Source organism: Typopeltis vanoorti, chromosome 10 (genome assembly GCF_054136105.1).
Source record: "Typopeltis vanoorti isolate ZY-2024b chromosome 10, IOZ_Tvanoo_1.0, whole genome shotgun sequence".
NCBI classification, from domain to species: domain Eukaryota; kingdom Metazoa; phylum Arthropoda; class Arachnida; order Uropygi; family Thelyphonidae; genus Typopeltis; species Typopeltis vanoorti.
In genome coordinates, this window is record NC_143558.1 from 13,673,124 (window position 1) to 13,696,509 (window position 23,386).

Below are 23,386 nucleotides of genomic sequence, written 5' to 3' on the forward strand. Positions count from 1 at the left end.
TGGAGAGACTGCTGCTGGAAGGTAGAGAAATGAATAGAGAGAATGAATCAGATCGAGAGGGGAGTGATGTGGAAGAGCAGGAAAGATTGAAGGAGTGGAAATGAATGGGGAAGTGAGTGGTATGAGTATAGAAAATGAGAGAATGGGTGTGCAAGAGGAGCAGGGAAACAGGGAGGCTCAGGGTGGACAGGGATACACAACGTGAGAAAGGTGGATGCTCCAAGAGGAGGTGAGAGCATGTGTAGGCAGGAAAGTAATGGGATGATCAGGGATCAAAAGGAAACAGATGGAATTGCAAAGGGTTCTAAAATGAAGAAGCAGAAAGGGAAATGGCCCCAGTCCAGCATGGAAAGATCACATCGAGTGAGTGGTATCAGTGGAACTAGATGTAGATCCAGAAATGAGTTGTTGTGTTTGTATACCAATGCTAGAAGTATAAGAAACAAGGCGGATGAAATGGTTGCACTAATTGCGTCTGTGCACCCAGAGATTGTCGGAATAAGTGAAACAAGGTTAGATGAGGATGACATCCTGACAGGAATAGAGATGGAAAGGTATGATGTGTTTCGTGAGGATAGAAGGGGTAAAAAGGGAGGGGGAGTGCTATTGATGATCGAGAAAGAGTTATGTCCATACAAGGTAGAGATGCAAGAGGGAAATGGGGCCAGTGGTTTTGAGGCAGTATGGTGTGAGATAGAGGTGAATAGAATCAAATACTTGGTGGGATGTTGTTATAGACCTGGTAATGTGAATGGTGGTGATAGTGAAATGTATAGTCAAATAAGCCAAGCAAATAAGAAAAGGGTGATCATTATGGGTGATTTTAATTATGGCAATATAGACTGGAATGAAGAGATAGCAACTGGAAGTAAAGAAAATGAGTTTCTTGAGTTTTTGAGGGATAACTACCTCAGACAGTATGTAACAGAGGGCACAAGAGGATTAAGGGTCTTGGATTTGGTCATCTCATCGGAGGATGTAATTATCAATGAGGTATCAAATCATCCACCAATTGGTGAAAGTGACCATGAGGGGATTACTTGGGTGGTTGCCAGCAGTGCAAGGACCCCTGTGAAAAAAGGGTATATGTGGAACTACAAGGGGGGTGATTATGAAGAGCTCAGGAGACAGCTTGCAGGTGTAGCATGGAATGAGGAGTTAGCTGGAAAAAAGATCAATGCAGCTTGGGGGATTTTCAAAAAATATTTAGTGGATGCAATGTCTAAATGTATTCCACTCGTGAGAAGGTTAAATAAGGTAGGTGTGAGATGGATGAATAAAGAGATTCAGCATGCAATACAGAGAAAAAGGGCATTGTGGAGGCAGCATAAGAGAAGTGGAAGTAACCAATTTCATGAGGTCTACAAAGACCAGGCAAGGAGGGTGACTTGGTTGGTGAGAGTAGCTAAAGAGAGGTATGAACAGCAGTTAGCTAATGAAGCTAAAAAGAATCCTAGGGAGTTCTTTCGATATGTAGCCAGCAAAAGAAAGAATGATTATGGAAGGATGACATTGATTGGAGGAAATGGTATAAAGACAGCTGTTGCAGAATGTGTGGTGGAGATACTTAATGAGCAGTTCATAAAGATCTTTTAATCTTGTGAATGTGACTTCATGGAGAGATTAAGAGCAGTTGATGATGGGGAGGAGAGACTGACTGTAAGTGAGCAAGAGGTGTTTGGGGAGTTGAGTAAACTAGATGGAAATAAGGCTGTGGGACTTGATAATATATCACCGCATATTCTGAAGGAATGTGTCAGAGAGTTGACACCTGCCTTGACATATTTTTTTAATACGAGTCTTGCACTTGGTCAAGTCCCTAAAGAGTGGAAGGAGGGCAAGATTGTGCCACTTCATAAAGGAGGTGATCGAACTCAAGCATCAAACTATAGGCCTATCTGTGTGTCAGGTGTTCTGGTTAAGTTGTTGGAGAAGCTTGTGAGAACTAGGATTCAGAGTTGGGTTAACAACAATGGTATTATCTTTGATGGACAGCATGGATTTGCTAAAGGCAGGTCGTGTTTTAGTAATCTACTTACTTATTACAATAAAGTGACTACTTCCTTGGACAGAGGAGAAGGATACACAGTAATATACTTGGATTTCACAAAAGCTTTTGATAGAGTACCTCATGATAAGTTGACAGTCAAACTAGAGCAGATGGGGTTGGATATTAGATTAGTGCATTGGATTGGAGACTGGCTATCTGATAGGTATCAACAAGTTGTGTATGGGGGTGCAATATCCAGGAAAAGGAAAGTCACTAGTGGAGTGCCTCAGGGATCTGTTTTAGGGCCATTACTATTTAACTTGTATATTAATGATATTGGCGAAGATTTGGATGGAGATATTCAGTTGTTTGCAGATGATGTAAAGTTGGGACGAACCATAAAGAGTAGTGAAGATGTTGTGTCCTTGCAAGAAGACTTGAATAAATTGAGTGATTGGGCAAGCAAATGGGGATGTGAGTTCAATGTTGCAAAATGTAAGGTTTTAAAATTTGGAAATCAAAGTTGGGATGCAGAATTTATGCTTGGTGAGAATATATTGTTGGAAGTAGAGGAAATAAGAGATCTGGGGGTGATAGTGGATAAGGATCTAAAATTTAGGGGACACATCGCCAAAATTGTGAAGACAACACAAAGACTTCTGGGAATGATGCGGAGGACACTGACGTGTAGAAGTAGGGAGATTCTTGTTCCATTGTATAAGGCTTTGATTAGGCCCACATGGACTATTGTGCCCAGATTTGGTCACCTGGTTTTCAGAAGGATGAAGAGATGTTGGAAAGGGTCCAAAGGCGACTGACTAAGGTAGTTTCTGACCTCTGGAATGTCGAGTATGAGGATAGATTGAGAAGATGTAATTTGCAGAGTCTAGTGGAGAGAAGGAAGAGGGGAGATATGATAGAGACCTACAAGTTGGTAAGGGGTTGTTATAGGATCAATGGTGGAGAAGTTCTACAGAGAATAGTGGGAGATCAGGGGAGAACCAGAGGTCATCCCTGGAAACTGTATAAAGAGGGTGTGAGTAGGGAGATCAGGGGAGAACCAGAGGTCATCCATGGAAACTGTATAAAGAGGATGTGAGTAGGGGAATGAGAGGCAGGTTTTTTTCGTGCAGAGTTGTGAATGATTGCAATGCCTTGCCTGAGAGTGTGGCATCTGCAAGGAGTTTGAATGTGTTTAAGACGCGGTATGATGAGATGTGTGTGAGATAAAAGGACCTCCTAGATGAGTCTTTGACTCCATGAGGTCTTGTTTAATAATAATAATAATAATATTAATTTTATGTTATTTAATATTATTAATTAATATCTTTATTTCAATCATGTCTGCTTAAAAATATTCCCTTTAATACTTAGTGATATAACATCATGCAGCTTGTTCTATTTTTAAATGATCTATTGTTAGTATTCCACCTTGTATTTTTTTTTTTTAAACTGTTCTTGTAGTGTCCCTGAAGATGGGCTATTTCCAGACCGAAATATTTTGGTGTAATTAAATATCTTTCTTGTGTTTACGTGCTTATATTATTCAGCCTTTAACTTCATCTTAGCACGATCATTCTTCCTTCTACTTGCCACATATCTAAAAAACTCTCTAGGATTTTTCTTTGCCTGATTTGCCAATTTCTGCTCAACTCTCCTAGCTTGTTCTTTATACTCTTTATGTGAATGATTATCACCATTATTCATCTTGTACTTCCTCCAAAGTACCTTTTTTTTTCCATTTCACACCTACCTTATTCAACCTTTTGGCCTTCAGAATACAGTCATACATTGATGCTGTTATGTATTTCTTTGTCAGTTCCCATGCAGCATTTATTTCCTTACCACTCAACTCCTCGTTCCATGTTATAGCTCCAAGCTGTCTCCTAAGCTTTTCGTAATCACCAGCCTTATAATTCCACATATATCCCTTCCTCACAAAAGTATGCATATGACGAGCCACAACACAGGTGATTACTTCATGATCACCTCCACCAACTGGAGGAAAATGTGAAACCCTCTAACAATTACATTCTTTGATGAAATGATGAGATCTAGACCTCTTGATCGTCGCGTGCCCTTCTTTATGTGCTGCCTGAGATAGTTATCTTTCAAGAACTTGAGAAATTCATTTTCCTTATTCCCAGATGCTATCTCTTCATTCCGATCTATACCACCATAATTAAAATCACCCATAATAATGAACTTTCCTTTGTTCACTAATCCAAGTTGTTTATACATTTCTTCATCACCACCTTTCACATTCCCAGCCCTATAGTAACATCCAACTAAATACATATAAATGCATCATATACATACAAATAAATACATCCAACTAAATACATATAAATATATCATATACATACAAATAAATACATCCAACTAAATCAATACAGATATTTTTATGATGAATTGTATTGTATTGTTTTGGTATTGCAATACTCTTTGTAGGTTTGATATACACTTCAGTAGAAAATTTTCAGTGGATATGTTGCACTAAAATATTTTAATAAACATAGAAAAGTGAGCGTTCTAATTGGCATGCATACCTGTGCTATTAGAAAATTATTAAAATTATGGTATTATAATAACTGGTAAGTTATTATAATGTTATTCTAATAACTATAATAAGACTATCAAATCTGATTTAAAATTTAAAAAAAGTCAACATTTGCTTACTTATTGTTCTATCATGAAGATCAAGAAGACAACCGACTATATCACCAATCTGCCACTGTTTACCATAAGTTTCTGATCCTCCAGCATGATGTTTTCGAGTCTAAAAACATATAATTTTCTTTTAAGAATAATATAAATATGAGTTTATCAAAGATTTCTTAATAAGTAAATGTGTAATTATAATTTGTGATGCTAGTTAATAAAAAGCATAGCATTTTTGAGGGTAATGATCTAATTATATTAATTCAGACATAAATTTTTATATAATGTTTTAACATGTTAACTGCATTAAGTCAAAAGCTGAATACAAAAATTAATCCATACAACTCATACATGACCTTTTGGTCTATACAAATTTTGCGAAAATATTATACAGTCTCATACAATAAATTCTTTTCAGACTGAATGGATGAGATAACGAATGGGTAATTAAAGAGTTGGCTGGTTGACAGATATTAAGATATTAGAAAATAGTGAATATACGAAGCATTACTGCCAGATAAAAACAACAAAATTTTGGTTTCTATAGTACCCACAACTAATCAACTCAAACCTAATCCCTGTGGATATCATAAGGATCACTTTTAGTTTATTCTTGTTTAATCCATATCAACAAATGAGAGACAGATAGTGTATAGCATTTGCAGATAATGCAAAGTTCAGAAAAGTAGACAGCAATATAATAGCTATTCAAGGCCACTCGAACTTTTCGCAATATAGCCAGAAATGTGAAAGTACATAATTAATGTCAAAATGTAAGGATGACACCTTTGGTTAGTCGGTAAAAAACTGACCGATCATATTAACATGCAGCAAGTACAAGAAATAGAGGAAGCAAAACTTGGAGATAATAAACACACAGTAAAAGAACAGAAAACAAATGATAGCAATCAACAAAAATACACACTTGATAGAGAAAGAAAATCATTATGCTGAATTGCATGATATACAATCCATCTCGGTTTTGTGTGCAGTCTTTCAATAAGAAATCTCCAAATTTTTATCATTAATGCACCCTCCATGGAGTTGGCAGACTCATCATGGGAGGTTCATTCAATTGACAACATACTGATCATACCAAATCTTAAAATCCTTAATACTCCTTGCATTAACAACAGATTCTAGTAATGCATTCCATTCACTGACAATTCTCCATGTAAAAAATTTACTCCTCACACCCCCCCTGAAGAAAGGTCACACCATTCTCTTGTTTGGTTTTCACAACAAGAGAATTCCACAACAAGAGAATCATTCAATGATTCTCTTGTTGGCACAAATGATTTGAGAGATGAGAAGTAGTTGTTAGATGAGAGAGGATGTAAAAGTAGTTGTTAGAAGAGACAAAACTAAAGAGTGAGAGGGTGAAATTAAAAGTCTCCTACCACGCTATGATAGAGGCAAACTGAGTAGGAGGGCATTGCTAGCTAATGAGACTATACATAAGTTGTGCAGAAGGAATGATCTAGTATTTGTGGACCTGTAGTCTGGGTTTGAAGGAAAGAAGGATTTGTACAATGCTGATGGACTGCATCCAAATGGTTTTGATGTTAGGTGTCTAACACCAAAACCCGGTGAAAGTGACTGCATGGTCACTTTCACCAATCTTTCAGATCAGTGAAAGTGACCATGCGGTCTTGACTTGGGAGATTGTACATGAGGAATATTCTGTCAAGATGAGGTATATGTGAAACTACAAGGCGGGTAATTACGACATGATTGCAGGGTAAAGATGTCAGTAGTACATGGGAGGCAGTTAAGGTGTGCTCCAGTCTTGCTGAATATCTCCAGCAATGCATTCCACTCACCATCTAACATGCAAAAATTTCCTTTTTCATTTCCTTATTCACCGGACCTTTGTACAGTTTCCAGAGGTGATTTCTCACTCTCCCATCATCAATCACTCTATGCAGTGATTCCTCTGTACCTATCTGATAGGAAGCTATCACCAATCACATAGCATCTTCTCTACCTCCTATCTCCCAAGCTCTCATATGTCTGCTAAATTTCAATTTCTTATATATGAAGATCTTGAGAATGACAAAGGGGGGGGGAAGTATATTATTATTATTATTATTAAGAGAGAGACCTCCAGGGAGTCAGTGACTCACTGAAGGAGGCAAGATACTACATGTACCAGCTATCACACTTATTCTTGAATTTATTCACACTGGTTGCAATCCATTCCAATCACGCATTACCCTATGAGAGAAAAATCTAGCCCTCATCCCCCTTCTTAGCGGAATTCATTCTCAGCTTCCAAGGGTGCCCTCTTGTCCTTTCCCCACTTCCATAAAATGAAAAATTCCATCCAATGAAATCATGTATCACTCTTTCAGAAGTTTGTACATCTCAATCATATCACCCCTCTTTCTCCTGTTTGCTGCAGTCTGTGTCACCCCTCTCTCTCCTGTTTGCTGCAGTCTGTGTCTGTAGCCTACAAATTCTCAATCTATCTTCATAATCAGTATTCCACAATCCTGATATAATTTTTACCACTCTCCTTTGCACTCGTCCACTGTATCAGAATCACAATGGAAATCAAGAGAGCAGACCTGCACACAATAGTCCAAGTGTGGTCTTATCAAGGTCTTGTAGTGAGGCAAAATGAATTCCTTATCTTTGCATGTTAAAGTTCATTTCTGCATTGCAATTATCTCTTGAGTTATATTTGCAATCTTTGCTATATGGCACCTGAACTTCAACTTGCTATCTACTAATACAGATTGCTAGCCTGATCAGTTTCTTCTAGCATAATCTCACTAATATAATATGACAATGGATATCTAATCACACCAAAGTGCATGATTTTACATTTACTGACATCGAACTAATATCCATTTTTCATGCCCACAATTCCAGCCTATTCAAATCATTCTGCAAGTACTGCATATCAGCAGCATTTCTGATCACCCTACCTATCTTTGAATCATCAGCAAATAGCTATGCTGCCGGTCAAATCCTTCCCGGACTGATCCTTGTAGTACACCACAAGTTTCCTTAAATGTTGCAGACTCACATCCCCTATATACCAGTTTTTGATATCTGTCAGTCAGCTATCCTCTTAACCATACTAATATTTTATCATCAAAACCCATATTCTCCAATTTATTCAACAGTCTTCCATGCTGTATTTTGTCAAAAGCTTTAGCAAAAACAAAAAAGTATCATGGTGTATCCATTTCCCTTCTTTATTTCAATGGTAACATATTTACAGAATGCGAGTAAGTTGATAAAACATGACCTTCCCTTAGTAAACCTATGCTGTTCATTGCAAAGTAGAGATTCACTGTTAATCTATTTCTAAATGCGAGCCCTAACCAATTTTTCAAAAATCTTCACCACCAATCCTGATATACTGATTGGTCGATAGTTGGATACATCAATCTTTGCACAACTCTTGTGCAATGGGATTATAATACATTCTTTCCATTCCTGCAGAATCTTCTCTGTCCTGAAACTCAAATTATATAGCCTGGGCAAATGAATAGCTATTTCAACTGAACAACCTTTTAGCACCTATGCTGATATCCCATCAGTCCTTTTTGCTGAATTCTTATTCAGTTTGTGCAACAGCTCTAATACCCCATCCTCATACACCTGAGTTTCTTCATCCACTGAAATGGTAGCAGGGAACACAATGTTGCATACACCAGGTTGATAGCTTTTAGATAAAGAGGCATTCATTAGTTGAACAACCTCTTCTGCATCTGTCACCCTCACACCATCTATATTCAGAAAAGTTATTCTTTCTTTTGCTTGCAGCGTATTGATAGAATTCTCATGTGCTGTCTTTAGCTTCCAGAGCTAGTTTCTTTTCATACTCAGACTTAGCTTTCTGTTCAACAGATGTGACTTTCCCAGCGTGACGTTTATAATTTTCATAACAGACATCATCCTTATGCAGACGGAATTCCTTAAACTTCATCCATTTCTTAAGCATCTCTTACTTAATAATATTACACATTCATTTGACTCCTATCCAGTTATTCTTCAAACTTTCGAGATATATTCTGATATTGCATAATTTAAGTATTTTTTAAATGCTTCCCATGGACTGTCGATATTCTCCCCATCCAGCAACAAATAATATTCCACTTAACTCAATATACACCTGATTTGATCATAATTTCTTGCTTTGTAGTTTAGCATGTAATCTTTTCTGAATGGAACATTCATAAACTTATGCCTAAACAAACACATTGTAACCACAGTAATAAGTTTTAATATCTGGGGATGACAGTGGATAAGGATCTGAAATTTAGGGGACATATAGCCAAAATTGTGAAGACAACACAAAGGCTTCTGGGAATGATGCGGAGGGCATTGACATGTAGAAGTAGGGAGATTCTTGTTCCATTGTATAAGGCTTTGATTAGATTTATACATCCAAAGAAAAGAAGATGGTTTCATCTCCATTTCTGTCTATTGCAAGCCGACATTTTGAGGTAGCTACATTCACAATTCTTCTGCACATCAAAAATTTGGCATCGTTAAATCATTAGAGGTTCCACGAGGTTCCATGCTCCTGTAAATTGTCTTACTATGGACAGCCAGGTAGATCTGTTCATTAACACATTTAAGAACATCAAAACCATATCTGTCTTATCAAACCACAGGCATCTGGCCTCGCACAACACAGAGTGGAAAACCCAAACCATAGGATCTATTGAGAAAAGACCAAACTTCTACATAGATCTTTATATAAACATGAACGTTTATATAAAGAAAGTGCTGAAGCCCTACTTCACAGACCAAATCTAAACCGTAACGACATCCTAAAGTATGGGAAATTTTAATAAAAAATTGTGTAAAATAATTTTTTATATATGTTATCTTATTTTAATGTAATCTGTTTTGTTTTTTTTATTTCCCTCCAGATATATCTTAATTTAATTCTATAACATGCCACTGCACGCATATTGGGATTCCATTGAAATCATGTGCCCAATCTGTATAAGTAAATAAGTATATAAGTAAATATAAGAAAATATTTCATCCTAAATACCTTAGGATGAAATATTTACTTATTAAAACTTATTACTTAAAACTTAATACATATTCCAAGTAGTAAAATGACTGGAGTGATTGAGGCATTGGATATGAGGAGGGAGCGAGCAAAGGAGCTGATGGTTTTAATAGGCACGAATGATTTGACAGAGAACAAAGAGCAGATCAGAATGGATATCATGAGGCTGCTTAGACAGATAAAAGAGAATAGTGTAACAGGAAGGGTAGTAAGCGTGTTGCATAGGTATGACTGTGGTGAGATGAGGCGGAGAGCAAGGATTATATATGATATGTTGGCTGAAATATGTGAGGAGAGGAGGGTGCAGTTTGTTAATGTGTAGAATGAGTTTGAAGGACAAAGTGAACTGTATGGGAGCGATGGACTGCTTTTGAGTGGTTATGGTGTGAGTCGCTTGGAGAGACTGCTGCTGGAAGGCAGAGAAGTGAGTAGAGAGAATGAATTAGATCAAGTGGGAAGTGATGTGGATAAGCAGGCGAGTAAGACAGGAGAGATAGAAGAGGTGGTTATGAATGGGGAAGTGAGTGGCATGAGTATAGAAAATGAGAGAATGGATGTGCAAGATGAACAGGGAAATGGGGAGGCTCAGGGTGGACAGGGGTACATAGCATGAGAAAGGTGAGTGCTCCGAGAGGAGGTGTAAGCATGCATAAACAGGCAAGGAATGGGATGACTTGGGATCAAGAGGAAACAGTTGGAATTGAGGAGGGATATAAAATGAATAAGCAGAAAGGGAAATGGTCCCAGTCGAGCATGGAGAGATCACAACGAATGAATGTTATCAGTGGTATGTGCAGGAATGAGCTGTTGTGTTTATATACAAATGCTAGAAGTGTAAGAAATAAGGCATATGAAATGGTTGACTATTTGAGTCTTTTCACTCAAAAATTGTTGGAATAAGTGAGACATGGTTAGATGAGCACGACATCCTGACAGGAATAGAGATGGAAGGATATGATGTGTTTCATGAGGATAGAAGGGGTAAAAAGGGAGGGAGAGTGCTATTGATGATAGAGAAAGAGTTACGTCCATACAAAGTAGAGATGAAAGATAAAAATAGTGCCAGTGGTATTGAGGTAGTATGGTGTAAGATAGAGGCGAATGGAACTTGGTTGGATGTTGTTATAGACCAGATAATGAGGATGGTGGTAAGAATGAAATGCATGATCAAATTAGCCAAGCAAATAAGAAAAGGGTGATCATTATGGGAGATTTTAATTATAGAAATATAGACTGGAATGAAGAGATAGCAACTGGAAGTAAAGAAAATGAGTATCTTGAGTTTATGAGGGATAACTACCTCAGACAGTACGTAACAGAGGGCATGCAAGGATTGACAGTATTGGATTTGGTCAGCTCATCAGAGGACGTAATTATAAATGAGGTGTCAAATCATCCACCAATTGGTGAGAGTGACCATGAGGTGATTACCTGGGTGGTTGCCAGCAGTGTGAGGACCCCCTGTGAGAAAAGATATATGTGGAACTACAAGGAGGGTGATTATGAAGAGCTCAGGAGATAGCTTATGGTTGTAGCATGGAATGAGGAGTTAGCTGGAAAAGAGATCAATGCAGCTTGGAGGATTTTCAAAAACTATCTAGTAAATGTAATGTCTAAATGTATTCCAAAGGTGAGAAGATTAAATAAGGTAGGTGTGAGATGGATGAATAAAGAGATTAAACATGCGATACAGTTGTGGAGACAGCATAAGAGAAGTGGAAATAACTAATTCCATGATGTTTACAAAGACCAGGCAAGTCGGGTGACTTGGTTGGTGAGGGTAACTAAAGTGAACAGCAGTTAGCTAATGAAGACAAAAAGAATCCTAAGGAGTTCTTTCGATATGTAGCCAGCAAAACAAAGAATGATTATGGAAGGATGACATTGACAGGAGAAAATGGTATAAAGACAGCTGTTGCAGAATGTGTGGTGGAGATACTTAATGAGCAATTATTAAAGGTCTTTCAATCTTGTGAATGTGACTTTATGGAGAGATTGAGAGCAGTTGATGATGGGCAGGAGAGACTGACTATAAGTGAGCAAGAGGTGTATGGGGAGTTGAGCAAACTAGATGTTAATAAGGCTGTGGGACTTGATAATATATCACCACGTATTCTGAAGGAATGTGCTAGGGAGTTGACACCTGTCTTGACATATTATTTTTAATATGAGTCTTGCACTCAGTCAAGTTTCTATGGAGTGTAAGTTGGGCAAGATTATAGCACTTCATAAAGGAGGTGATCGAACTCAAGCATAGAACTATAGGCCTATCTGTGTGTGTGTCAGGTTTTGTGGTTAAGTTGTTGGAGAAGCTTGTGAGAACTAGGATCCAGAATTGGGTTGACAACAATGGTATTATCTTTGATGGACAGCATGGATTTGCAAAAGGGAGGTCATGTTTTAGTAATCTACTTATTTATTACAATAAAGTGACTGCTTCCTTGGACAGAGGAGAAGGATACACAGTAATATACTTGGATTTCACAAAGGTTTTCGATAGATTACCTCATGATAAGTTGACAGTCAAACTAGAGCAGATGTGGTTGGATATTAGGTTAGTGCATTGGATTGGAGACTAGCTATCTGATAGGTATCAAAATGTTGTGTATGGGGGAGCAATATCCAGGAAAAGGAAGGTCACTATTGAAGCGCCTCAGGGGTCTGTTTTAGGGCTATTACTGTTTAACTTTAATATTAATGATATTGGTGAAAATTTGGATGTTGATATTCAGTTGTTTGCAGATAATGCAATGTTGAGACGAAATAGGGTAGAAAAGATGTTGTGCCCTTACAAGAAGACTTGAATAAATTGAGTGATTGGGCACGGAAATGGGGATGTGAGTTCAATGTTGCAAAATGTAAAGTTTTAAAATTTGGAAAACAAAGATGGGATGTGGAATTTATGCTTGGTGAGGATATATTGTTGGAGGCAGAGGAAATAAGAGATTTTTGGGTGCTAGTGGATAAGGATCTGAAATTTAGGGGACACATAGCCAAAATTGTGAAGACAACATAAAGGCTTCTGGGAATGATGCGGAGAACACTAACATGTAGAAGTAGGGAGATTCTTGTTCCGTTGTATAAGGCTTTGATTAGGCCACACATGGACTATTGTGCCCAGATTTGGTCACCTGGTTTTCAGAAGGATGAAGAGATGTTGGAAAGGGTCCAAAGGTGACTGACTAAGGTAGTTTCTAACCTCTGGAATGTCGAGTATGAGGAAAGATTGAGAAGATGTAATTTGCAGAGTCTGGTGGACAGGAGGAAGAGGGAAGATATGACAGAGACCTACCAGTTAGTAAGAGATTGTTACAGTGCTGGAGAAGTTCTACATAAAATAGTGGGAGATAGAGGGAGAACCAGAAGTCATCCCTGGACACTGTATAAAGAGGGTGTGAGTAGGGGAGTGAGAAGCAGGTTTTTTTCGTGCAGAGTTGTGAATGATTGGAATGCCTTGCCTGAGAGTGTGGTGTCTGCAAGGAATTTGAGTGTGTTTAAGACATGGTATGAAGAGGTGTGTGTGATAAAAGGACCTCCCAGATGAATCTTTGACTCCATGGGGTCTTGGAGTAATAATAATTTTTTTTTTAACAATGAATTTCATATAAATTTTCCTCTTTTTATAAAATGTGTTAGTAATAGTTACTATAGATGGTAATTTATAGTTTGCAATTGAATAAGATTATATTTTTAACAGCATTTATAGTATAGCAGTATGCTATATTTTACAATTTTTGCTTTTAATATATTTTATAATAATTTTTTTAAAAATTTTTATTTTTTACTGTTTAATTCCTAAATATTTTATTATTATATTATTATTATTCTAAGAAACCTTTACCTCAAAGGATAATAATATATATATATTTTATCAACAGCATTTATAGGATAACAATAAGTTATATATATTTTACAATTTTTGCTTTTAATGTATTTAAGCACTGTAACTACAGCACTTCAATGTAATAATTTTTTTTTTTTCTCTCTTGATCATCGGTTGAGATGTAATGTTTCTGCTTGCATCCTTGAAGGTTTCTGCTGGCTTTTATGAGATTGTCTCTTGTGGACTTGCTTTTAAGATGAACTATGACTGGTGCAGGTCTTGGCAAGCCTTGTTTTTTTCTTTCTTCCTAGGAATCCAATTTACAGTCCTAATGTCATTAAGCTGTAGGGGGATATCAATTGCATGGCCTAATTTTAAAACTATGTCTCGGAGGTTTTCTAGGTACAGTTTCAGGAAGACCGTTTATGACAAGATCTTCTTTATGTTGTTGCTGATTTAAAAGTTCATATTGCAGTTTTAAAGAATTAACTTCTTGACAGAGTTCAGATATCTCTTTCATCAAATCGTGTTGCCTGTCATTTAGTGCATTAATGCTGATTTTAATAATGCTGATAATAAACTGCCCTTGACTATCGATCATGTAGTGCTCAACATCTTTATCTTCCAGAATCTGATGCTTTGGCTGCATCATGCTGCATCCTTAGCTTGTTAGAGTTACACACATATATGCCTTCTTAACTGAAATTCTATATTTGGTAACCTTCCAGGTGAAGAGTGTATGATCACTCTCCCCAACTGGAGACAACTGGCTATTTTTGTTATTAACAAATCACCTGATACTTTAACCAGATTCAGCACTCTTCAAACTAAAGACAGCACATTATGAAGTTCCCTCCATAACATGCAATGTTATGGAGGGAATGCAAGATGCATTCGAAGTAAGAGAGAAGAATTTTTGGCATTAGTCAGTGCAATCTCACCAAAAGTTGCAGGCATTAGTGAAACTTGGCTGTCAGTAGAAGATGTAGTCACTGGAATTGAATGTGATGGGTACAGTATTTTCAGGGAGGATAGAGAAGAGAGAACAGGGGGAGGAGTACTGTTGATGACAGCTGGTGTTGCAGCCAAAGAAAGTAGTATATCAAGATGATAGACATGTGAATGAGAGTTCATTTGAGGCGGTCTGGTGTGAAATAGTGACCAATGCAACTAAATATACAGTTGGATGCTACTATAGGCCAGGGAGTACAGGGGGAGATATTGAATTCATGCATCAGCAAATTAGTGCAATGAGTGCAGGCTTAATGATTATTATGGGGGAATTTAATTACGGTGATTCATACATCTTCTACGAGATAATTACTTGAAACAGCACATAACTGAAGGGACATGTGGTGCGAGAGTGTTGGACCTGGTTATTGGTTCAGAGGTTATATGAATAAGTAAGGTGTCCTCGCTACCTCCAACTGGTGAAAACGATCATGTGGTATTGACTTGGGAGGTTGCAAAATCTGTGGATTTTTCTGTTAAGAGGGATATATACGGAACTACAGGTTAGGCAATTATAACAAACTTTGGAGTGAGCTTGCAGCCATCCCATGACAGAACATATTGCAGGGGAAAGATGTTAGCAGTGCATGGGATAAAATCAGTGGGTATCTGAGGAAAGTAATATCAGATTGTGTCCCCATGGGCAGGAAGTCAAACAAGGCAGGCATTAGATGGATGAGCAGTAGTATCAAGCTTGATCTGCCAAAAAAGAAAATGTTATGGAGAATTTACAAGGCGAAAGGCGATCAGTACACCCGCGATCAGTACAAGGCTCATGCTAGGAAGGTTACCAGCATAGTAGGAAAAGCTAAATCAAATTATGAGAAGACCTTAGCCAATGAGATCAAGGGTAATCCAAAAGAGTTCTTCTGCTATGTGGCAAGTAAAAGGAAGAATGACTTTGGAAGGATAACTTTAGTGGGTGCTGATGGTATTGAGGTGACAAAATCAGATGTAATAGTCGAGTTACTGAGTGATCACTTTTCAAAAGACTATCACCCAAGTGAAGATATCTCTGTACCTGTAGCAATAACTAATGTGAGAATTGAAGCTAAAGAATCGGAGGTATTTAATATAATATATTGCAAAATTTAAATGCAAACACTGCTGTAGGCTTGGATGGAATATCAGCTCGGGTGTTGCGTGAATGTGCAAATGAATTGTCAACCCCTCTTACTTGGATATTTAACTTAAGCTTGAACTCTGGTATGGTCCGTAGGGAGTGGAAGTTAGTCAAAGTGGTTCCGTTGCATAAGGGTTGCTCTAAAACTGCAGTTGTTAATTACAGACCAATCACCATCTCAAGAGTAGTAGTAAAAGTAATGGAAAAGTTGGTTAAAGAGAAAATTCAAGAATGGGTGGATCAGGATATGATACTCTATAGAGGCCAACATGGTTTTGTTAAAGGTAGATCCTGTCTTACAAATTTATTAACTTTTCATAATAGAATGACATCTGAGTTGAACAAAGGAACTGGCTACACAGTGGTACTTCTGGATTTTGCTAAGGCTTTTGACAGGATACCCCATGGAACACTGTTATGCAAATTGAGCAGATGGGAATGGATACTAAATTGGTGATATGGATAGGAGAATGGCTCAGGGAGAGATACCATAAGGTGGTGTATGGAGGAGCCGAGTCCAGGATAAGTCAGGTGACCAGTGGTGTGCATCAGGGCTCTGTGCTTGGGCCATTGTTGTTTATTTTGTATATAAATGATATAGGAAATGGCTTACAGGGAGATATTCAGTTGTTTGCTGATGATGCAAAGTTGGGTAGCACAATAAAAAATCAAACTGATGTTGAAAGTTTGCAGGATGATTTAAATAAGCTGGTTGAATGGGCAAAAGATAATGGATGTCAGTTCAATGTGGAAAAGTGGAAAGTCATGCATTTTGGGATTAAAGGATTACCAGCTGTGTACTATATTGATGGAACAGTACTCCAAGAGATTGATGAGGCTAGGGACTTAGGGGTGTTGGTAGATAGGGAGATGAAGTTCAGAGGACACATTGCTAAAGTGTCCAAGATTGCACATAGGATTACTTGGTTGTTGAGGAACACACTGACATCCAGAGATAAAGAGGTTATTATTCCCCTTTATAAAGTGTTGATACTTCCACATTTGGATTACTGTGCTCAGGTCTGGTCACCAGGATTCCTTGGAGATGAGGAGGTTGTGGAGAAGGTGCAGAGAAGAGTGACCAAGTTGGTGAGTGATGTAAAAAATGCTCCCTACACTGATAGATTGAGAGCTTGTGGATTGCAGAGGTTGGTTGATAGGTGGAGAAGAGGGGATATGATAGAAACATTTAAATTACTGAAAGGTTTTTATAGGGTTGATGCAGGGGAAATGTTTCAGTTGTGTAAGAGTGATGGAATAACCAGAGGTCATCTGTGGAAATTAAAGAAGAGTGTGGTTAACAAGGGTGTCAGAACAAGGTTTTTTGCCTGGAGGGTGGTGAATGAGTGGAATGCATTGCCAGACTGTTGTGAGTTCTTCGTCTGTAAATGAATTCAAGAAGAGATATGACAGATACTGTTTTGCTAGTTTGGGTCTCCCACGATGGGTCTACTGACTCTATGGAGATACCCATAATAATAATAATAATATTATCATTCTCTCACCTTTCACATTTTCTTTCATGCTACCATGCATATATCACTACAATCTTGCTGACACTAGCATTTTGCAAAATGCACAAAATGTAGTCCTTCACACAAAATACAATATGTATTCCAATTTTATCTGACTCAAAACTTGGATGAGCAAAATAAAATTATTTTCATGATTTCTATGCTTCATTTCAATGGGTACATTTTACTGTTTGAGTTGGATTATGGGCATTTTTCAACTAAGGATGAATTAGTTGGTGTCAAATCAAGGTAGTAGTAGTAGTAGTAGTAGTAGCAGCAAGGCTTTTTTCCTCCTAACAAAACAGGAAAACTGGCAAGGGATTATATTCAATTAACAGACACAAATAGTATGCAGCATCTTGTAGGAGATAGTGTAGACTGATGATGTATTATGCAATATCCGAATACTGTGTAGTGTAAAATAGTTGCAAGTGATGAGTCCTGGGACTCCATGGTGTTATGTAATAATAATGATTTGGAATGTTGAAATTACTGATTATACACTACTGTTGCTGTATTAGCTAACATATAATAAGTTTCCAAACTAAATGAATAAATAAAATGATCAATAAAAACATTTCTTTTAACTTCTTTTAACTTTGGATAAGCTAAGCTTAAAGTGTGATTCAGGGTTAGTTTATCCAAATAATGCAAAACTTTTCTGCTACAAACTAAAGAATAATCTGTTAAAAAAAAAAAAATATGGTGACAGTTCAGTGTAAAATAACTAACACTGGGTTTATTTGTCATAAGATTTGATATTAATTAATATTACAGTAATATTAATCTTACTAATGGCAACAACATTCAATTTTCCAATGAAGAGTCACAGAAAGAAATCAACCAATGTTACTGCATCCAGGGCAGCTGACAAATCTGAGGCTGCAGTCTGGGCTCCTGATGGGAAATATGCTATGAGGACTCAATTTTAACATTTTTCAACTCATTATCAATGGTACTCAGAGAAAAATGGATGAACTTAAATACATACTTTAAGAAAACAATATCCATATTGCTTATCTACAAGAAACAAAACTAAACAAAAATCTGAACCTCAGCATCAAAGGATACACAACTCTTAGCAAAGATAGATAGATAGATAGATGGATTTTTTTTTTTTTTTTTTTATTTAACTTGTTAAAATAAACATTACACGATAGGCAACAATGACTATTTACATATTATAAGTATATATTTACAGAGAAAGAAAAAAACATTTTCCTTTCGGGTGTACAATAGAGATATAAATGAATATTCAAAATTAACAGTTCAGTTTCATTCTGAGTTATCAATCAGATGGAGCACATTGTCGTCGTCAATCCAGAAGAGGGTACCAGTTGGATTCCACTCCTCTAGGAATTTCGCGACAGTTCTTATTTCTTTGAAGTGCTCAAGTTCCAATAGAAGCCTGCTTTTTAGTTTCCGACGGAGGATGTGCATGAGGGTTTGTGCAGCTTCAGTGATCGATGGGTGCTGGTTACTTCTTGTCTGTTTTAGGTAAAAGCTGTAGATGACGGCCTTAGCGCAGATGAAGATGAAATTGCATGTTCTGTGTCTGTTTTCTTCTGTGTGGACTAAATTCCAGTAGTCTTCTTGGCTGTGTGTGTAGTTACAGGTGCTAGAGGCGGTATTCAAGGCATAGGTGATTATCACTTTGTTTGCAGGGCAGGTCAGATATGTGTGTTCCAGGGTGCCTGAAACGTCACAGAATGGACGCAGATCCGTTTCTCTTGATATTTTTTTTTTTTTTTTTTTTTTTTTTTTTTTTATTGTAAACATAACAATCTTATATACAGGATTAACCGGTTTTTGGTTCTCTGCAGTCAGACAGAGAGGTTACATACTCTTGTTGAGGTATGTTACATCGAAGTCACTTATAAGGCTAATTACATTTTTTTTTTTTTTAAATAAATTAAAGCCATTAAGAGTTATTTTAACATGATAACATAAGATCTTGTTTTAACATAAGAACATAAATGTGGAAGAACATAGAAGTTACTATTGCACAATATTATCTATTAACATGAGAGTGCCAGCTGATTAACTTTCGCACTGTTAAGCACAACAATCCTTCTTTCTTCCCCCTTTCTTTTTTTTTTTGGGGGGGGGGTAAAGGTGTCACTTCTATGCTGGAAATTGGATTATAATGCAGTCGCCCTGCTCAGCCAGGAGTTGATTCCGTGGATTCCATTCTTGGTGGAAAAGATCTAAGGTGTTGTTTTGCCTATGGTAGTGATGTTCGTGTAGGATCCGACATCTCACCTTTTGTTGGAAGGCTGCAGTGAGTTGGTCAGTTGCCTCTCTCTGTGAAGTTGCTGTGCTGTCTGGTCTTGTATGTCTGAGGTAGAAGTTGTATATTACCGCTTTTGCGGTGATGAAAAGGTAATTGCAGAATGAATGGTTATTTGGCTCCACATGGACGAGATTGAAATATTCCTCTTCTGTATGAAGATTACCACAGGTAAGAGCTGCCGTTTCCCGAGTCAAACTGATTAATTTAGTGTTGACTGGGCATTCCAAGTAGACATGCCGGACCGTTCCTAATTGGTAGCAGAAGAGGCAGTTATCTGAGACGTTTGAGTTAAATTTTCGTAATATAGTAGGAGTAGGTAATATATTATGCCACATTCTCCACTGAATATCTGCGTCAGGTTTGATGGCTCTTGTGCGATATGGTAGATCCCATTGAAATAGTGTTTGATCAGATGATGCAGGATTTTCCATCAAAGTGCTTTGGTTTGACTGTTGTGTTAGGGTGCTGTAGATCTTGTTGGTGTTGCTGGGTGTAAGTTTCTCCCATGAGTTATTGGTTTTTATCAGAAAGATAGGCGCCAAAACTTCTGAGTTTGGAGGAGTAAGCCCCACTTCTGTTATGCTATCAGGCATAGCGGCTTGAAAAGCGGCCTTTACGGTGTCTATCTGCTCAGACTCATTCCCATATTCCAGGTTTTCGAGCGAATTTGGAAAGCGCCAGGTGAGGCTAGATAGATATTTTTTTTTTTTTTTATTTAACTTGTTAAAATAAACATTACACGATAGGTAACAAGGACTATTTACATATTATATATTATAAGTTTTTAAGTATATATATTTCAGAGAAAGAAAACATTTTCCTTTCGGGTGTACAATACAGAATGCAACAAATGAATTAAAAATTTACAGTTCAGTTTCAGTCTGAGTTATCTTTCAGATGAAGCACATTGTCGTCATCAATCCAGAAGAGGGTACCAGTTGGATTCCACGCCTCTATGAATTTCGCGACAGTTCTTGTTTCTTTGAAATGCTCAAGTTCCAATATCAGCCTGCTTTTTAGTTTCCGACGGAGGATATACATGAGGGTTTGTGCAGTTTCAGTGATGGATGGGTGCTGGTTACTTCTTGTCTGTTTTAGGTAGAAGCTGTAGATGATGGCCTTAGCGCAGATGAAGAGGAAATTGCATGTTCTGTGTCTGTTTTCTTCTGTGTGGACTAAATTCCAGTAGTCTTCTTGGCTGTGTGCGTAGTTACAGGTGCTCGAGGCAGTATTCAGGGCATAGGTGATTATCATTTTGTTTGCGGGACAGGTCAGATATGTGTGTTCCAAGGTACCTGGAATGTCACAGAATAGACACAGATCTGTTTCTCTTAGCTGAAATTTGTAGAGCTTAGAAGGAGTTGGCAAGATGTTGTGCCATAGTCTCCACTGTATATCGGAATCTGGTTTGGCACATTTTGATTTATATGGCAGGTCCCACTGAAAACTGTGTGGTATATGCAGCCTTGTAGATGAGAGTGTTAAGGCTGAGTATAAGAAGGGCGAGGATGGGGACACTGACATGAGGAAGTGGTATATTTTAGCTAATACAGCAACAGTAGTGTATGATCAGTCTGACCACCTGACCACAAGCCCATGGTTTTGGCAGAATTTAATTTGGCCCCTGAGGCTTGTGCATATAGTCTGTGTGCTTCTTCGGTTACTGTCATTTCTTCTTCATTTCGTACTATTACAGTGACGTCATTGGCATATGCTGATAGGATAATTTTTTGATGTGGCTCTATTATTCTGGTTCGTTTGGAGATGATGGTGTCGTGTACTCTTTTTAAGAAGGGTTCTATGGCCAGTGTGTATAATTGACCGGAGAGGGGACATCCTTGCTTGATCCCTCGAGAGTATGACAAAGTGCGAGTGAGCCTGTTGTTGATTTTTAAGCAGAAGTGTGCATCTCTGTAAAGCAATTGCACTGTTTCAATGATGAGAGGACCATACCCAAATGCCTTTAGAACTTCATAAAGGTAATCGTGCTCTACCCTGTCGAAAGCCTTCTCCTGATCAAGGCTGACGAGAGCTAGGCCTTCATGTTGGCTGTTTGCGATGTGGATGATATCTCTTATTAAATGGAGGTTATCGTGTATTGATCTTCCTGGGACAGAGTACGTTTGATGTTGGCCAATAACTTCGGACAGTGTTGGCTTTATTCGGTTTGCTATAACTTTGGAAATGATTTTGCAATCGGTACTAATTAGGGAGATTGGACGCCAGTTTCGGATATTCTTTGGTATCAATCGTGCTACTGAGGTCGTGACAGATTTTGGAAGCCCATTGATGTAGGCTTCTTGCAGTGTTTTGAGGAGAAGTGGTCCGAGTTGATTCCAGAAGACTTGGAAAAACTCTGACGTGAGACCATCAAGGCCAGGAGATTTGTTCTTTGGCAAAGATGTGCATGCGGTTTTCAGTTCATCTAGCGTGATTTTCTTTTCTAAGTGGTTCTGATCTGTTGCAGAGATTTTTTTTGTTTCTTTCAGTATTTCATGAATGGCATGATGGGATGTTCCTGTAGTACTGTATGCATTCTTGTAGTATTGTAGGATTTCAGAGGTGATTTTACTAGGATCTTCTGTGATGCTGTCATCTCGAAGTCTGATAGCAGAGATGGAATTTACTGCCTGGCATTTTTTTTCCAAAGAGAAAAAATATTTTGTGGGGGCGTCTGAAAGATTTATTTGTGTATGCCGCGATCTAAGTAGGGCACCTTTTGCCGATAATTCTGCCTGTCTTTGCATGGCTTGGAAGGCAGAATGATGTTCAGGGCTTTCTTCTGGGAGATACTTGAGCTGTTCTTCAAGTTGTCGGATTCTAATGTTCCTCTGTTGATTTTTCTGGTGACTGTAGATCTGCGTAAAGGATTTTATTCGTGATTTTAAGTGGGGGCACCATGTTTTCATTGGTTCTGTATCCACTTTCGAGTGAGTGAGGTTGGTTATTAAAGCCTGAGTGTTTGTTATATAAGCTGGATCTTTCAGGAGAGTATTGTTGAAGATCCAATAGGCACTTCCTGATTTGGATGCTTCCCAAGATACTGAAAGTTGCAGCTTGAAGAAGCAATGATCTGAAATGTAGGAAGGGATGTGTGAGATGTTTCTAACTAGAGGCAAGGTAGAGAGAGAAGAACTGGTGGAGGGCTTGCTATCCTTTTGAAGACCCCAGAAATCAAATTCAAAGAAATCATTCTAAATCAATATTTAAATAATAACAGTTCAACAGAAGCTCAAGCTGTTGAAAAACATCTATCAAACCATTCTATTTTAATTACAAACGTCTACCACCATGATATACAAATATTGATACAGACCTCATTGAAAAGCTAAGCGTGGCTCCAACATTGGGCTTTTTGCATTTAGGTCACCAAGTATGATAGTGACTTAAATGCAAAAAGCCCAACATGGGGCTCCCCCAATTTAGACCATAAAGGTCAACAATTGGAAGACCTCTTTACAGATTTCAAACTCACAACAATTAACAATAGACAGGGTACTTATCTCTCTAAAAACTATGAGAACGGAATCTGCTATTGACATCACAGCTATTAATTATAGCATTGCATCAAGAGCACAATGGAAAGTTTTGGGAAATGCCATCACTGACCACAGATCCATAATAACAACACTAAACTTCAAGATTGATCAAGAACAGCAAATCAAAAGGACATGGAACTTCAGAAAAGCCAAATGGACAAGGTTTGGGTTTACCCAAATCTTGGAGAACCTTTGACAAGATGAACCTGTCTCTGGAAACCTTGATAGAAAATTACAAATCCTTACTTCGAACATCAATAAAGCTACCAAAGCAACAATACCAAGAGCAAACGGAAAAATATCTCGATACCATACTGGAAAGATTACAATATCGATTCAATGATTATAGAAAGAGACATTATCAACGAATAATTTAGAATTAATAAAA

The 23,386-nt window shown here is 37.8% G+C and overlaps 1 protein-coding gene across 3 annotated transcripts in view; it reads right to left on the reverse strand.

The window, feature by feature from the left end:
* RyR (Ryanodine receptor) overlaps window positions 1-23,386 on the reverse strand; it is a 1,703,288-nt gene that overhangs the window by 1,216,950 nt on the left and 462,952 nt on the right. For all 3 annotated transcript variants that reach the window (XM_090399345.1, XM_090399347.1, XM_090399344.1), the window contains exon 31: window positions 4,670-4,769. In XM_090399345.1, the coding sequence (XP_090255471.1) occupies window positions 4,670-4,769 (100 nt within the window). The remainder of the gene's footprint in view (window positions 1-4,669; window positions 4,770-23,386) is intronic.